At 38.0% G+C, this 18,741-nt stretch overlaps 1 protein-coding gene across 1 annotated transcript; it reads right to left on the bottom strand.

The window, feature by feature from the left end:
• Positions 1-235: 235 nt before the first annotated feature.
• mat1a (methionine adenosyltransferase I, alpha) lies at positions 236-10,788 on the bottom strand. The gene is made up of 10 exons (XM_020929340.2): positions 10,388-10,788; positions 6,456-6,533; positions 5,291-5,413; positions 4,407-4,519; positions 2,928-3,071; positions 2,726-2,851; positions 2,551-2,643; positions 1,890-2,072; positions 1,583-1,716; positions 236-1,151 (listed from the first exon to the last, which is right to left on the bottom strand). The coding sequence occupies exons 1-10, from the start codon at positions 10,452-10,454 to the stop codon at positions 1,049-1,051; spliced, it is 1,164 nt and encodes a 387-aa protein (XP_020784999.1). The 5' UTR covers positions 10,455-10,788; the 3' UTR covers positions 236-1,048.
• Between the last annotated feature and the right edge of the window lie 7,953 nt (positions 10,789-18,741).

Here is an 18,741-nt window from a genome sequence, read left to right as displayed (position 1 = left end):
AACAAAGAAATATTGTTGCTCTAATACAGCACTATATCACAGAGTATCATGTAATATATCGATCTTTACATGCATTGCCATATTGTGATAATATTGTATTGTATTGTGAGGGACCTTGTGATTCCCAGCCCTAGTGTAGAATTTTTCCAGTCTGGATTCCAGGTTTGCCAGCAGCCTGTACTTCATATGAGGCCCTAATCCGAATGTGTGACTCATCAAAAACCACCTGCACCAGTTCAGTTTCACTTTTCTTTATTGTTGACAATTATTTACACAGGTCACTTTCACAGTAACTCTGGAGCTAGTCACAGATGTCACAGTGACTGCTCTTTCATAACACTGTAGAAGCTCGGGGTCTAACCTGCCCTCAGAGCTCCGCAGACACAGAACAGATACACTAAAGACTGGATCTCTTCTTTGGACCCATGGAAATGTGAAAACTTGTGTATTTGATACAAACATGAGTCTTGGCACAAAAGCAGAAATATCAGGAAACATCACCATAGTGTTGGTGAAAAAATACTTTGATAAATATGACATAAGCCCTGCAAAACTAAAAATTGTCCTTAAAATGCAGAGCACCTACAATCAACAATAATTAAATTGCAATCAAAAGTTCATTCACACATGAATACAAAGAAAGGTCCCAGGAAACAGTCAAAGTGATCAAAGACACGTTTGTGTTTGTCTCTTAAAGAAATTCTGAGAAAATGCATGAGCAAATTACAGTGTAAGAGGAGCCTCTGCCCTCTGCCCTCTCCAAGCGCAGGCTCTTCTGTCCAGTCACACAAACATTAAGACTGTGGTGAAACCTCTAAGACTTTAGTAGCTTTGGTGATTTAGCAGCATTTCAATAATGTGACACACTGACTCTGCTCCCAAATTAGTGGCTGGTTGTATTATCTGCATCATCAGTTTTTCTGTCCTGTCTCTATGTCCATTGTCTACTGCCACATTTGCATGAACATTTCTTTATTTCACATGAGGAGCTCGTGTCTGCGCCCTGGCACACAACAGCTTGTCCCTCGTGGGTAGAGCAGGGGTGGGATTAGTAAACCAGTTTTTTGGGCACTTCCCAGCTGAACTCAGGCCGACCAAAGTGCCCGTAGGAGGCTGTCTTCTGGTAGATGGGCCTCTTCAGGTTCAGCTCCCTGCCAACACCACACACAGTCAGCCACAAGCATCAGTTTCTGATTAAATAATAAAATGAATAGTTTTCCCTTTTCCATGGGCTCGTCATAAGCCATTCCCACAATTATGTATGCATTTAGCTCCTCCTAGTGGATGTATCATGTATTGTTTTTTACATGGCAATCCTGTAACTCCAGTTGATGAAACTAGAATTGTCATTCAGTATGAAAACTAATAATTATAAGGTGCTGCTGCCTCTGAGCCAAAATGTTCTCCAACTGGACTGAGGATTTTTTACCTGACACTGTACATAACCTTGTATTTTTAACAGTTGTGTTTTGTTCAGTGCAGTGGTGTGTGTTTGTATGTGTGTATATGTGTGTGTGTGTACGTGTGTGTGTGCGTGCATGTGTGCGTGTGTGCGTGTGTGAGTGCATGTGTGTTTGTGTACCTGACGATGACCCCCGGCCTCAGGTCAAAATTGTTGTTGACAATGTGCAGCAGCTCAGCCTCAGTCTTCTTTGATGAGCCGTATGTGAAGATGGAGATGGAGAGAGGGTGAGCCACTCCAATGGCGTATGACACCTGTGGAAACAGCGCATGTTACAGGAGTCAACAGGAACAGATAAGAGCAGACAGGAGCAGACAGGTTCAGACAGATGGATACAGGGGCAGACAGGAGTAAAGAGGGGCATACAGGAGCAGACAAGGACATAGAGGGGAAACAGGTTTAAACAGGTTCAAGGAGAGATCCTCACCTGCACCAGGACTCTCCGGCACAGTCCGGCTTTGACCAGAGACTTGGCGACCCAGCGCGCAGCATAGGCGGCGGAGCGGTCCACTTTAGAGAAGTCTTTTCCAGAGAAGGCTCCTCCTCCGTGAGCACCCCAGCCTCCATATGTGTCCACGATGATCTTTCTGCCCGTCACTCCCGCATCACCCTGACAACAACAAACACATTACACACATTAAGGACTACAGGTCAGATTTCTTTCATTTATTTGAAAAGGGATTTTGCACATGAATCATTATCAAACAGTGTAAAAAGTGCCTGGGTTAGCTGATTTGAAATCATTTTCAGCAGTGGTCCCTTTGTTAAAAAAAAGCTTAAACGTGAGTAAAAGTACAAATCTTTAAACCTGGCTCTCCCCAGATTGATATGTGTACTCCTCTGAATAGAGTCCGGTCTGGGGCAGCTCTCACTGAAATCATTCTGAACTAAGTCAAATAAATATTTGATTGGTTTGTCAAAGCAGGGCTGGTCAAAAAGAAATAAATATATAAATACATAAATAAATAATAGGCTGAGGTACATTTGTCAGCGTCATCATGTTTGTTTTGGCTTCCACACAGACACAAGTCCCAAGAATTCATCCTCCTGACAAAATACAAATCTTTAAGATGGGCACAGAGGCTCACCTGAGGTCCTCCGATCACAAAGCGACCACTGGGCTGCAGGTGGTAGACTGTCTTCTCATCCAGATATTTAGCCGGAACAACAGCTTTGATGACCTGAGGAACAAGTTTTAAGTTATTCAAACAGGTCTGCCACTCTTTTGTAAATATAATTACAGTTCAGTGTTTGAGTTTGTACCTTCTCCTTGAGCACCTGCTGCTGTTCCTCCAGTGAGATGTTGTCATCGTGCTGCACAGAGATCACGATGGTGTGGACTCTTTTGGGGATGACAGCTCCGTCTTTCTGCTCGTAATGCACTGTCACCTGAACATGGGAGCATCTATGTGATAACTATGTAAATGGTTTATACAACACTGTGGTCTCTGGGCTCTTTTCAGACCTGTGTTTTGGAGTCTGGCCGGAGCCACGTGATGACCCCGTCCCTTCGGAGGTCGGCCATTTTCTCGTTGAGTTTGTGAGCGAGGACAATGGTGAGGGGCATGCACTCCTCTGTCTCATCTGTGGCGTATCCAAACATGAGGCCCTGGGCACACAAAACAAAAGCAATGAAAATACAAAAACACACTAATAAGAATACATTTATGTAGCCTGTATTTATTCACATGCTTGGTTGGTGATTGTAGCGACAGTGATGGTGGTGTTAATCTGAACACAATTTTTTCTTCAACCCAAGCAATCAGGAGTTTAGTTAAGTTCAACTAGAGGGAGCTGTCTATCATTCACATCTTTATATACAGACAAAATAGTGAGATAAAAACACCAGGATCATGTAGAGCGGGGATGTCCAACCTTTTTTCACTGAAACATATTCATAGTGGAGTAGCAGGATACTTTCAGATAGATGCATTTTACATAAGTTTGACAGAGCCACCACAAGTCTTGGAACACACATTTGAAGTCTGTATCACAACGCACTGATGCTATTGAGGTTTCTGTGACAAAAATATTTGAATTTGAAGTAAAAAGTACTGCCTATGTTCAGTTGGGCCAATTCAGAAGGAAGCCTGAATGGTTTGAGGGACAGATTTGGCTCCCAGGAGACAGTTGGAACACCCCTGATGTAGCGCGTGTAATATGAACATTTTAACCCTCTCAGGCTCAAATAAAATTTTAGTAACAGGAAAAATCTGATATTTGGGGAAAATGATCATATGGGGTAGTAATATACAATCCTGACTTTTTTTTGAGCGAGACCTTCACGTCCAATGCGTTCTGGGATGTTGCAGATTTGCAACATTGGCCTGGTGTGGTAAATTAACACTGAAGACTGAAAATGATATGAACACTAACTTTATTTGTATAACACTTTTCATAACAATAAAAACATAAAGCACAGTATAACAGTGCTTTACACCGGCAGAACAACATCACTTTTTCATGTGGTGCTCCGAGAAACAATTTTTATCCTTTGTAAACAAAAAAAGTATTTTGCACTTCTGGCAGGCCGTTTGTGTGTAGCCATTCTTGCACAATCTGCATCGTCCACATTTATCAGCATGGATGGGAGAAAAGGCTCCTGAGTAAAAAAAGGCTAATAAAATATGGATTTGAAGTAAGTAGGTAATTGGCAATTAGCTGTTGCAAATCTGCAACGCCTGCCTGGAGAGGAGCATGACAGCAGCGGTTAAGGAGAGAGGGATCACAGTTTTTCAGTATTAAGTGAATTAAAGCCAGAGTCGATGGAGCTGGAAGCACACCCATGCTTACTTCCTATTAGGAACGTGGCGACTAGCAAGTTAGCTGTGTCGATTTATATAAACAGTCTATGGACATTATTATTTACTTATTGTTGTTGAGGGGAGTCTTTGCTAAAGCTGTACTTTGAGTTAAAAATGTTAAAGTTTCATAATGCACTAACCTGGTCTCCTGCCCCGATGTCCTCCTCCTCTCTGTCGACGTGGACCCCCTGAGCGATGTCTGGACTCTGCTGCTCCAGAGCCACCAGCACATTACACGTCTTGTAGTCAAAACCTGCACACACCATTACAAACATTTTACTGACAGAAATTTGGTGTTTATTTAAAATAGACATTTTATGGTTTCATCTTTTAAATTGTATTTCTTGTTTTGTAACAAAAATTGTGTATATTTGTGTGAAAATATTCTCCACATCAGGACCTGAGCACAGCTAGAAATAAGTGCTTGGCGCCCTCTGCTGGCAATCCAATGACAATAACTCTAGTCGAAATGTACACGAAATTGACTTTTGTGAGCTTTAAACTGTTATAATGTTGTTATCTCACTGAAAATATAACCTGCAATTGTGTTTTGTTTCAGTCATACATGTCTGAGTAATCCTTGTAAGGCTCCAAAGCTCAAAATGCTCTGTTCCACCTTGTGATGTCATCAAGTAGTAGTTTTGAAGTTAACAGCTATCTTTCACCTTTTGTTCTATAGAGACTGGCAACTCTGGATCTGAAATTATCCATATGATTTTAGTGAAGGTGTATGGAGTTTAAAAGCACAGTGTAACACATCCTGTTTTGCCACATGACATCATAAGGTGGAACAGAGTGTTTTCTGATTAAGAAAAGAACTTAGAGGAAATATCCAGGTATGTTTTTAATGAGGAAACAACATTCAAACATAGACCAGAAAATAGTTAAATTTTTTCATTTTAAAAAGGACATATACTACTATGGTACAAAGCTCAAAATAGCTTATGCTGGTTTTATTGTTTTATTTATCCATCTTGTAAAGCACTTTGGGACAGCACTGTCTGTTATTAAATGTGCTCTATACCTTTGTCTGAGTTGTCGTAGCCGATGTGTTTGATGGTGTCTCTCACAACCTTCTGATAGTCGACCACCGCCCTCGACGTGATCTCTCCACAGAGCAGCACCATGCCCGTCTTACACACCGTCTCTGCAGATACAAGTACAAGTGTTACATGGAGCTCAATAGTGAACGCACACCCTCGGTTCTAGAACTACATTCATATTTGTCATACTTTCTGAAAAAAAGTCTCTCTCTAGCTCACTGTGTCTCAAAACTAACAGCCACTTATCAAAATCATAAAATATAAAATAAAAATACTTTAAAATTGAAATTAATTAAAGACTACCCAGTTATTTTGAGATGTAGAATACTTCAGTGCGTGGGGTTGTTTAAAATTAGCATTACTGTCTCTCTTTCTAAACACAGAAATATCCCCCGCTGAAGTTTTCCTTATATTTGTGTACCTTTTAACATGTTGTCTGTTATATCTACCCACAGGTCCCTGTTCACTGCCTTATCTTTAAATATTTATTCATTTTAGCATGACTCAGCAAAAACTATAGAGCTAAAATTGGACAGGAAGTAGTTACACTTGCGGTGAGGTTGCCAGGCACAGAGCCAAATAGTATTAAAAATTGGAAAGCGTGTTTGGGGATAATCAGCTATGTAACTAATGAGCACAAGACCTATAATTTTATTTAAAATATGTTTCTGAAACTGTATAAAGCAAAAACTTATTAAAATATTTGGCAGAATCTTGCATTTTAAACAACCTTTTTGGACAAATCGCATTATGGATATTAGTAAGCACATGGCTGGTTAGGCTCCACGATGCCTTTGAACTGTTTATATTTGAAAATGTATAAATGTCTATGGGAAAAATTTATGGAAAATGCACTTCGGAACCAGAGCAGGCAGATACTGTTAAGCTCCATTACAGCAGTTCTACAGCATCTGAACCAAGTAAGTGGCATATTTAACTCTCACCTCTAATCTGTGAAGCGAGTAGTGAAATGTCTGAATAACAGGCATTGATTTAGGGTAGTTATTATGTGGTTACTAAGCTTGAATCAATCTTAAAAACAGTTTTTTAGACAGATTTTGTATAAAATTGCATTAGAAAGTAAACTAGTACTCTTGGTCTCTGTGTGTTTATATAAAGAGAGGTTGTGTGTGTTTTATTTCTCACCACAGGCCACTTTAGCGTCAGGGTCCTGCTTCAGATGAGCGTCCAGGACTGCATCGCTGATCTGGTCACAGATTTTGTCTAAAAACACAAACACAGACCAAAAAAACATTATATCAGAGCTGAGATCCCAAAGCATTATGTAGTTTACTACTACTGCTACTTCTACTTTTGGACCTCTTAACATTGGTATTTGACATTTTAATACAAAACTTACAAAACTGATTAGAATGGCAACAGGTAAGATCTATGAATTTTAAAAACATGGAACTTCTTGAATTATTATCATTAATTATGTTAAGATCTGGAAAGGAGGGGAAATATGCAGGAATACTCAAAAGCGTTTCTATGAAACAACTATTAAGAAACACTATTCAAGTTATATTTTTGTGAAAAGCATTAAACAGTAAATCACCTTTTTGCTACACTTGTGTGTGTTTTAATATCATTATCTCCTGTTCTTAGTCATTTGTTTGCATTTTTTAGTTTAGACATGGTAAATTTACAGCTTTCTGGTCAATAATGTGTAGATGTAAGTATGTGCTGCTTTCAGCAGCTGCTGCAATTTCAAGTAGCTGGTGACATCCCACATGAGTTCCCCATTAAACCAATAAAGTCCCTAAGTTAACTTTTGTATAGTAGAAATAAGCAAATTAAATTCGGGGCTGACATTACCCAAATGATTCTAGTGAAGGTATAAGAAAACACAATGGAGCACTTCCTCTATTACCGCATAAGGTGGAACAGAGTGTTTTGAAAGAAGAACTCAGCCTAAATATGCAGGGACTGTGTGTTAAACATGTGTGAATAAATACAACAAAACTCTTGGTATGTTTTGGATGAGGAAACAACATTATAACATAGATAATAAGGGCCCGTTAAGAGCCCTTTAAATGTACTTAGTGAGTCACTTGCAGCACATTTGAACATTTTCAGTCACAACTGCATGTCTGATGAAAATGGGGGAAAAATCTTCTAAGGTGGTGCATTGGCCATTTTAGGGGGGGTTCACCCAAGCCTCTTCCTGACACCGCCCCAGTCACTTCTTTCACACACAACCGTCCACTCCCTCTAAGCCAGTCAATCAGATCCAGATGATTTATCAAACTGTTCCTCCTACATTCATTTACATAACAGTGAGTCTCATATCTGTCACCTTTGCTGTTTACTTTAGTTTGCGTGTTGCTTTTCCTGATTATTGATTAATCTTGGCACCACCATCACATTACAAAATAGGTGAAAGGGGACAGTTAGGCCTGTCACAATAACACATCTAGAAGTACGATATATTGCTGAAGAAAATATAGATGATAAATGAAACAACATAGATCAAAAATAGTGCAATATGGTCCCTTTAAATGTATTTAGCACTGTGTAGTGAGTAATTGTCAACACTCTAAGGCTGCCATTTGAACATTTTCAGTTGCGATTGCATATCTGATGAAAAAGGGTCTATGGGGATGCATTGGCCATTTTAGGGGGGACCAGACTCCACCCAAGCCGCTCCCTAGCACCGCCCCTGGTCCCGTCATTCACACACAACCGACCACTCCCTCCAAGTCAATCAGATCCAGATGATTTATCAAACTGTGCCTCCTACACTCATTTACATAACAGTGAGTCTCATATCTGTCATTTTGCTGTTGACTTTAGTTTGTGTTGCTTTTCCTGATTATCAATTAATCTTGAAACCACATCTGTTTATAGCACAAAACATAGGAGGTAAAAGGGGAGAGTTAGGTCTGTCACAATAACAAATTTAGAAGTTTGATATATTGCTGAAGAAAATATAGATGATAAATGCTGAAATTGAAAATAATTTATGCACTGACACAAAAACTCAAGAAGATTTAAACCAAAAAAACAATTCTAAATTTACAATATTGTTAAAATATCATGTGCTGCAATAGTTAAACAGCAGAATGAAATACTTTAGTCATTCGTTTGCATGTGTAATGAATCATAGATGTTTTTATTCAACCTTTTACGACGCTTAAAGGTACATTACGCAACTGTCTGTTCAGTGAAACCTATCAATCTCAAGGAAGACAACTATAAGCCACATTACAGGTCAGATCTGCGGAGAGGTTACCCTATTCACAGAGAGACTTATTGTATTTTCGAGCAATAGAAGCATCCGTGATGAATAAATGGTTAATAGATGGTTATGTTTAAAGTAAAAAAACAGGAACATTCCAGGCAAAGCAATAACATCTTCATGGAGACAAGCAGGTGGCAGACCCCCCACCACAAAAGTTGCACAGTGCACCTTTAAATCGTATCGTATAGTAAAAAAAAAATTACCCAAAATTTCACACTATCAAAGAAAAACTACACGATAAATACCGAAAAAAATATTGTACCAGCTTTCACATACTAAACGATAAATCAACATAGTAATAATCTCTGTGTGTTATTGATCTCTGTGTGTTATTACTTCAAATAATAATATGCCATCATTCTTATCTAGCTGTTATTAGTATATAATAGACAACATTGTGTCCTTGTTATCCAACAGGTCATAAACACACTATTACACACTGATAAATACCACAAACACGTGCTGATGTGATAACCTTTCAGACAGCCTTAATCAATACACAATCTACCTTTAGTTCCAGGGTAAATGGTCAGTTAACACACTTCAAAACACTGTACGCAACCAAAAATGAAAGATAACTATTACAAATACAAATGTTAGTGTTGAAGTATTGAAAATGTCTACTTGTCTACAAGCAGGTATCGATACAAAAAATCACTTGATGATTTCGAGCTGTATCAGAACAAGTATAAGAGCACATAGAGTAGTATACACATGGGAATATACAAGAAAGTACTATCATTTAATGCTGAAAATCACATTCTGTTTTCTAAATAAATAGAGTTTTTTTTGTTTTGTTTGTTTTTTTAATCATCATGGTATCGGGATCAGTACTGAATTATCAATCAATATCGAAATTGAGTTTAAAATTTTAGTATCATGACAACACTAACTCATATTACTGTAACTGACTAGAATATTTGGGTAATTATACTTTTATGAGTAGGTTTTTAAGTACTTGAATCTGTAATGGAGTATAATTCTACCCATGTAATTAGCATATAAATGTGTAACTTGCCTTAAAAAAATCATCTAAAATACCAAAATACCAGGCTACTATTTTTTTGTTTTGTTTTTTGTTTGTTTGTTTGTTTTTTACAAAAGTGACTATTAAGCTTTAGTTGTAGTTTGAGCAGTATTTTTTTCACGGAGGCTTCATACTTTTAATTAGTTACAGCAGTACTTACTTATAATTAAGTACATTATTAGCCATGTACCTGTACTTTTACATTACGCCCTAGTAGTACTTTGAGTAGTATTTTTCATGCAGATTTTAAACATTTACTTAATTACAAATTTAACAGCAGTACTTGTACTTGCAACATTATTAGCCATGTAACTGTACTTTTACTCGAGTACAAAAAGCCAGTGCCGCTCTGGGCTGTCTGTGAAACTCTACACCCACTCTGTACAGCTGCTGTCAATGAGTGGGGGCAGTAAACACATGTGAGTCTGAATGGGATAGTTGCCCTACTGAAATAGACAACCCCTTTAATGGCCTACTATCTGCTTTAGAAAAAAATGTAATTAGTCTACTCAAATCTACTCAAGACAACTTTTTGCTCATTGGATTGAAAAGAGCAGAAAAAATTGCAGATACTTCACAATAGTTCAAAAAATCTGTAATAGTCTGCTCTGAATGGGAAAGTTGCTCTACTGAAATAGACAACCCCTTTAATGACCTACTATAAAAACAGTTAATAAATATGTATTACAAAAAATCTGTCCAAAGCTACTCAAGACAACTTTTTACTCATTGTATGGAAAAGAACAGAAAAAAAATTGCAGATATTCACAATAGCTCAAAAAAAATTTCCAAAAGTTTTGTCCTCACCTGGATGCCCTTCTCCCACAGACTCAGATGTGAACATGAAGGAACCATCGTCCAAATGATCAGTCATCTTTGGGCTGTTTTTGGGTCTCGTCTCTGGAGTAAATTCTCAGGGATCTTATAGTCCTGTGATTTTGCAGAGAGGAAGAGGAGGAAGAGGAGGAGCAGGCTGAGTGTCCTAGCCTAGAACTGCTACACTAACTGACCAAAACTCCAAGTCCAACTGCACATGGCCCAATATATATGTCTCCACACTCTACACACACGCGCCTCATGTGGTCCTGGGACAGACCATTCCGGGGGGAGTGGTGAAGGGGAGGAGGACTTAGCGTTCTGGAAAAACTTCACTTAACCCTTTGTGGTGCACACCAAATAAAAGCATCCACTGTATACGAGTGTGTGTTTGAGTATCAGAGCTATGGAATGTTAGGGTGAAGTGGGGATATAAAAGTTAATATGGGGCCACTCTCCCCCCCTGCATGGGCCGGTGGGACACAGCCAGACGACAACCTATGAACACAAAAAAGCAAAAGTGATGCAACTGATGTTTACATCATAAGTTGATAAGTAAGTCCTAGTTGTGGTTTTACTGCACACTGTTAATACAAAATGAACCTTTGTAGTCAGTAAAATGTAGCTTTAAAAATAACAGTTTATAAATGAACTTTTATTTTTAAACAGTTGCGCAGCAAAAAAAAAAAAAGATATGTAAGTCAGAATCAGGTCAAAGTACAAATGATTCGTTTTTTGAGCACTATCCAGATATTCCATTTGCAGCCAAAGCTGTAGTTGGTAGGTAGCTGGTCAGTGATACAAAAAATAATAAAAAATATTGGACACACTATTTTTCTTTATTTTTACTGCTTTCTACATTTTGTATTTGAAGAAATAAAATAGATTAAGTAAGAACTGGAATTATGTAGTGAAATAAATATTTTTAACAAAGCACAGGCTGGCTACTTTTGCATTTGAATATAAAATATTAATTTAGTAAATTGTTATTTAACTTTTTTTCCTTTGCTACATAATTCCATATATCATACTAAATTAAAAATTTAATGATAGTGTGTCCAAACTTTGGACTGGTGTACATATAAATATATATATATAATTTTTCCCCGCATATTAATCAATCCTGATTTTCACTTAGATTTATTCTTACAAATATTCTACTCAAATACTCTCAAATATAAATTTCTAACTGAACAAAACCCACTTTTAATCAGTTCCATTTAAAACTAAAAATAGTCAAAGTATGCTCCAAACCACAGGCTATTACAAACAGAACAGATTGGCTGAGGTCCAGTCACTCCCAAAACTCGAGCAAACTCACTCCATACATTCTACCATCTGATGTTCAAATAAATCTTAAAAAAATAGAAGACAAAACTGAAACTAAACAGCTCAATACAACAGCCACCACTCATCTTTAGACCGCATCTCCCAAAATCTCCCAAAACAACAGGCTGGTTTTATATATTGTTTTGTGTATTTGTGTCCTGTTTTCATGTTTATTATTATATTGTTTAACAGGGATGGGACAAGATCTCCTGAAACTAAATTGGCATAAGATTGTGCACACATAAGGAAAATTACCTAGTGAGTTTTTCCCCTTATATTTTTACAGATGCCTTGAATAAAAACGGGTTAACTTTGTTGAGTTTCTCCTCTTAGAAGCTGAAATTCCAAAAAGCAGTGCTTCGATGACAGAAATACTGTAAAATTAAATACATAAATAAATTGTGAAACCAAAATTGTGAACTAAACTGCACAATTTATTTATTAAAAATTAAATCAAAATTTTGTTTTGTCTTGTTGTTTTGGACTGAATATAAAACCACCACTATAAAACCACTTGTAATTGAATAAATGTAAGGTAGATCTGTTTAATGTCATACTGGGGAACATTCCAGGCAGAGCAATGAAACGTCCATAGAAACAAGCAGGTGACAGACCCCAAACCAAAAAGTTACATAGTGCAAATTTAATAAAATAACCGCCATTGTAAAAAACCTGGTGTATTTGCTGCTGTTGTCCATCAGTAAATAAGTGAATACCTCTTCAGCTAATAAAAGCCTGTTGGTTGAGTTACTGGACTTTTACACTCTTTAATGACATTAGACTCCATCCATGAGGCAGCCCGGGGCATTTGTTCTCATCTGTGAACTTAAGCGAAATACTGTGGCTCCATTTACAGAAAGGGAGGATCCAATAATGAAGATGTGCCTCTGATAATGTGTGCAGGTAAGCCTCTGACGCACAACTGCACACGCGCCCATCCAGAGACAATGGGATCTGGTGTAAACATGTCGCTGTATTGTAGTGGGTGATGTCGTCTCATTCTAACACTTGTATGAGTAATCTGCCTCATCAACTGACAAGGAATTTGAACTGAACTACAGGGTTATGTCAATAAATACAATCAGACTTTGGTAAAGGTTCATTCTGTCATTGAGTTGAAACGTTAGAGAGCCCATATTATGCTATTTTCCGATCTATGTTATGATGTTGTTTCCTCATCAAAAACAGACCTGGAGTTGTGTTTTGTTTCATTCACACATGTTTAACACACAAATCCTGCATATTTAGGTTGAGGTCTTCTCTCAAACTGTCCAACTTTGTGATGTCATGTGATCATTTTTAAACTGCGTACACTTTCACTAGAATCATTTGGATGATTTCAGCCCTGGAATTGCCAATCTCTACTGAACTAAAGGTAAAAGGAAGCTATTACCTTGATAACTACTGTTTCATGACATCACAAGGTGGAAAAGAGCATAGTGAGGTTTTGAGATGAAATAGACTAGTAATAAAGTATTACTCAAACATAAGTGAATGAAACAAAACACAAGTCCAGGTATAGGATCTTTAAGTACTTGCTTTATATGTTTTAGGTACTTCCAGAAGCACTCATGATGGACCTTGCTTACAAATCTCAATATCCAACTACCCAATGAGCATAAATGGAGACAAGGAATCCTATACTTCTCATAAATTCACACTCTCATCCCTCACCTCACTCCGAAAATCTCACTCTGCTCAGAACATCGCCCTCTCCTCCATCACTGCCAGACCTATCTCATTCTCCTTCAACACCTCACCTCACCTGAACATCTCAGTTTCCTCCATCACATCCTCAAAACATCACCCTCTCAAACATCACTTTCTTCAGAACATGTCACTCTTCTGCATCATTTCACCTGAACATCACCTCTCCTCCATCACTTCTTCAGACCCATCTCACTTTGTTCAAAATTTCTCAGTCTCCTACATCATCACCTCTGAACATCGTCCTCTTCCCATCACCTCTTCAGACTCATCTCGCTTTCCTAAGAACATCTCACTCTCCATCATCACCTCCTCACTCATCTCACTCTCCTCAGAATATCTCACTCTCCATTATCACCTAATCACTCATCTCACTCTCCTCAGAACATCTCACTCTCCATCATCAACTACTCAGACTCATCTCACTCTCCGCCATCGCCTCCTCAGACTCATGTCACTCTCATCAGAACTTTGCACTCTTCTCCATCATCATCCATCATCACACTTTAACTGTAAGGATTAAAGCAGAATGAGGCACCTTTACAAAGAACAATGCTAAAACACAAAAAAAACATTACTAATATTTAAAACTCCAAGTAAATGGGTCGATTGTAATTTAACAATGAATAATAAATTAACAATAAAATGTACTAGGGTTGGATGACTGTACCGTGGCCTTGTGCAAGGCTAAAATACACTAAAAGTTGCCAGTGTCTGAAAGAGGTCAAAGGAGAACTCATTCTCAAACAAAAACTAGATGAAACAAGGACAGACATGTACAACCTGTCAGAACCAGCATGGCCCCAGAGCAGAGGTCTGTTCAGTCTCACCTGAAAGTCAAAGGTCAGATCAAAGGTTAGCTTCTGTCGACTGACTTAGCATTTGATTTGATTGTGAAGTTCTACAGACTGAATGCGTTTTGAGTTATGGGCATCAGACTGAATATAATGTGTGCAGACTGTAATGAATTATATCCTGACCAAACAAATATAAATGAAATCATCAATAATTGTGTAATTATGTGTTTTGTTCTGATTTATATCTGGGGTCCCTTCTATAAGCTAAGGTAGCTTCTGGGGAGTTCCCTTTTACAAGACTTCCATAGAATTGAACTATTTTAAATGTTTGTGTATGTTTTGTAAATAAATAAATAAATAAAAACTTGTACCTCACTGGTCTGATACAAGAGGGCAGACCTGAAGAACACAGAGGAAAACTTATGCACTAGACCTATCTTGGATGATAATTACACTGTATTTGGGTGTAGGCCCTAGACCAGGGGTGTCAAACTCATATTCCCAGAGGACCAAAATTTGTCGTGGGCCAAACTAAATATTTATTTAAAAATTTCAACAACTTTTGCATGTTTTTTCTTCTTTTGAGGTATGTTATGTTAAACCTTTTCTTACTAAAATAAATGTTAAATAGTAGTTCTGCTTAAACACTGAATCCAGAACAAGCATAATATAAAATAATAACAAAATAATAACAAAATTGTAAATAAATAATGTCTCTATAGCCTATTTGTACTGGGTGGGCCAGTTCTAATACATATGAACTTACGGGCCAAATACAATTATATCGTGGGACAAATTTGGCCCTGGGCCTGAGTTTGACATGTCTACCTTAGACTGTATGTTTAAATGGACATAGCTAATCTGCTAGCTGTTGTATTCCAAATAGGAAGTGACCATCTGGCTCCATCAACTCTGCGTCCAATTCACTTTACACTGAAAAACTGTTGTCCCTCTCTCTATAACTGCTGCACTGAACTCTACATGATCCTGTTGCTTTTATTTCACTATTTTGACCCATAAATAAATTCCTATTCCTAATATGGAACTCTAAATTTGCTTCTATAACTGCTAGCCTTGGTGACCTTCATTTGACTTCATTTGAGCCGAACACTATGGGTGACGTCACACTCACTAGTCCACTTCTTTATACAGTCTATGGGTCTCTAACAAGAGGGAAATTCATTAGTCCTATCTCGGATGATAATTACAGTGTATCTGGGTGCAGGTCCTTTAGGTTAGGGCGCAGTGAACAAAGATGAAACTGAAGTCTGACCATTGCTCCACAAAGCCCAGGGGCCCTTGGTGAGGTGAGGCAGAAAACACGATAAACGCCTGATGACCTTTGTGTTGGAGGAACAATATAAAACTACGCTGATAGTTAGATCCACTATCTACTGTCACTCTGTAAGGACAACATGAAGCTGGCTTGAACAGCTCTACCTTAAAAGTGCATTGTATAATTTTCTGGTTGAGGATCCATCAAATACTTTTCTCAGTGGAGATGTTAAGGCTTTATCTGGAATGTTTCACAGCATGGCATTAAACTTTTGCATCTTCAGGGAGACCTTTAAATCTTCAGGGAGACCAAGCCAGACCAAGTTACAGGTTAGATCTGTGGAGAAGCAACTGTTTTCAATGCCTGTTTCTATTGGTATTGGTATTTTTGAGCTGTAAAACCACCTGTAATTTAATAAACTTTAAGTAGAGCTATTTAATGCCATACTGTGGAACATTCCAGGCAGGAAGTGACATATCCAGAGAAACAAGCAGGAGACAAACCCTCCAACAGAAAAGTCACAAAATGCACCTTTAAATGTATTGAATTACAGGTGGGTTAAGGTATTCTGATTGTGAGCAGGGTTGCCTCTCCACAGATCTGACCTATAACTTGGTCTGGTTTGATCTCCATGAAGATAAAAAGGTTTTATGCCATACAGTGAAGCATTCCAGACAAAGCAATAACATCTCCATGGAGAAAAGGATTTGACAGACCCTCCACCAGAAAAGTTACACAATGCACCTTTAATATCACACTTTGTAATCTTTCAGGAAGAGCAATGACATCGCCAGAGAAACAAGCAGGTTTAGTACCCCCAACCAAAAAGTTACACAGTGCACCTTTAAGCTGGCATTAACCTGAAGCGGGAAAGACAACGAGGCCAAGTTAAATACTGGTCAAATGTAAATAGTGGGTTTTTCTCTCCCCACCGGCCAGGATTGGGTCAGGTTAGTTTGAAGTTCTGTGGGCCAAACTCGCCAGAACAGGCTGAGATAACCACCCCAGCCTCAGAGAAGCAGCACCTGTTTGTGTTTCCAGGTTCAAGGACACAAAGTTTACCTCAGCGGCTTAGCTCTGGCCCCCAACCAGTTCAATCCAGATGAGACAGAGCGGCAGTTAAAGGTGGATTAAACCCAGTCTTCCTGATCAACTCTTATCACTACAAAAGACTTCTGCATTTTTTCTACATTCATCTCTACATCACTGCATTTTAAATATTTACCCTTAGACAGTGCTGATTATTTTAAAAAGGTCTTATATTACACAGACTTGACTCTTGTGAGCTTTAAGCTGTGTTAGAATGTTGTTACCTCCTCAAAAGCATACCCTGAGTTGTGTTTTGTTTCATTTACATGTTTGAGTAACACTGCATTATTCGTCTCTCTACATCTCCAAAGCTCAAGATGCTCTGTTCCACCTTGTGATGACATGACGCTGTAGTTTTAAATTAACAGCTCCTTTTACCTTTAGCTCAGTAGATGCTGTCAATTCCAGGGCTTAAAATGATCCAGATATTTCTAGTAAAGCTGTATGAAGTTTAAAAACACAATGGAGCACTTCATGTATTACCATATGACATCACAAGAACTCAGCCAAATATGCAGGGTTTGTGTGTTAAACACTGGTGAATTAAATAAAAAACACAATTCCAAGTATGTTTGTGATGAGGATACAACATTAAAACGTGAAAAAAAGTGTAATTTAGGCCCTTTAATTGACTGCAAAAAAATGTGGAGCTATTGATAGTAGTGTAGCAGCAAAGCAGACAGAGAGGTCCCTGTGCTGCGTTGTCCTATATAACTCTATGTACACATGTATTTAAATGTTACATCACATGTTTACCAAGACATCTAGTATTTATAATAATTAGACATTCCTGATAACAGTACAGATACTATACACTTACACTTACGTCCAATTATCTGTGTCAGGTTTTTAGTGTGCGTGCTGTCAGCTAGGCCTGTACGTAACAGGTTTAATATTTAACTGTTGACACATTTTGAAAACTACTGAACTGTTCTTAGGAAATGATTTATTTTTTTCTCTTGAAAATATCGACAAATTAAAAGTACCTAGATTATATGAAAATCTGTGAAGTTACCAAGTAGCCCTTAACAAATACCAGCTCTATATACATTTTATATTTTACATTTTTGCGAACATGCATCATTGTTAAGAACTACTTCTTTTGACACATTTAAAGGTGCATTGTGTAACTTTTCTGGTGGAGGGTCCACTACTTCATTTTCTCCATGGAAATGTTATTGCTTTGTTTGAAATATTTCATGGAGACCAAACAAGGCCATTTTACTGGTCAGATCTGTGGAGAAGTGACCCCGCTCACAGTCAAAATGCCTGCTTTTCGAGGTAGTTTTGAGCTATAAAACGATCTGTAATTGAATAAATGTAAGGTAGAGCTGTTTAATGTCATAACCATAGAAACAAGCAGGTGACAGACGTCCAACCAAAAAGTTAGACATGGCAAAACAAAACAAAAACAAAATAATGTAAACATTTTGACAGTTACAGTAAGAAACTGTGTGTTCTAGACTTTCTTAAATTGCTGATACGTAGTTACCTCACTTTGCTTCACCAGTCTCTCTTATTGCCTGGGCAGACAGAAGGATCTGAGGTGTTGCTTTGATCAGCCAATGGGAGAGAGGAATGGCACTGGGAGGGAGGTGGGGCGGAGATGCTGATCTCTGATTGGCTCTTAGTTCTACACACACACACCCCAAAACAAAAACATAGTAAAGCGTTGTAGGCATCTGCTTGTTTGTATATATGTATGATCAAATGGCAGTTTCAAAATAGTACACATTTCTTACTATTTTTGCTACTTATTTTGAATTTATTATTAAAGATGCATTGTGTAACTTTTCTGGTGGAGGGTCCGCCAAATGCTTTTCTTCATGGAGATGTTACTGCTTTGTCTGGAATGTTTCACAGTATGGCTTTAAACCTTTCTATCTTCATGGAGACAACAGGACCAAATCACAGGTTAGACCTTTTGGAGTGGCGACCCCGTTCACACAGAATGCCTTATATTTTTGAGCTATAAAACCACTTGTAATTGAATAAATTTTAGGTGTAAAGTGTTTACATACTGAGGAACATTCCAAGTAGAGCAATGACATCTCCACAGAAACAAGCAGGTGACAGATCCTCCACCAGAAAAGTTACACAATGCACCTTTAACAATTATATTTTTGCTCTTTGTATTAATTATTATA

The sequence above is a fragment of the Boleophthalmus pectinirostris genome, unplaced genomic scaffold, assembly GCF_026225935.1.
Source record: "Boleophthalmus pectinirostris isolate CB_2022bp ecotype Guang Dong unplaced genomic scaffold, ASM2622593v1 HiC_scaffold_5, whole genome shotgun sequence".
NCBI lineage: Eukaryota > Metazoa > Chordata > Actinopteri > Gobiiformes > Gobiidae > Boleophthalmus > Boleophthalmus pectinirostris.
The sequence above is the reverse complement of the archived record's forward strand: the minus strand, read 5'-3'. Positions and strand labels throughout refer to the sequence as shown.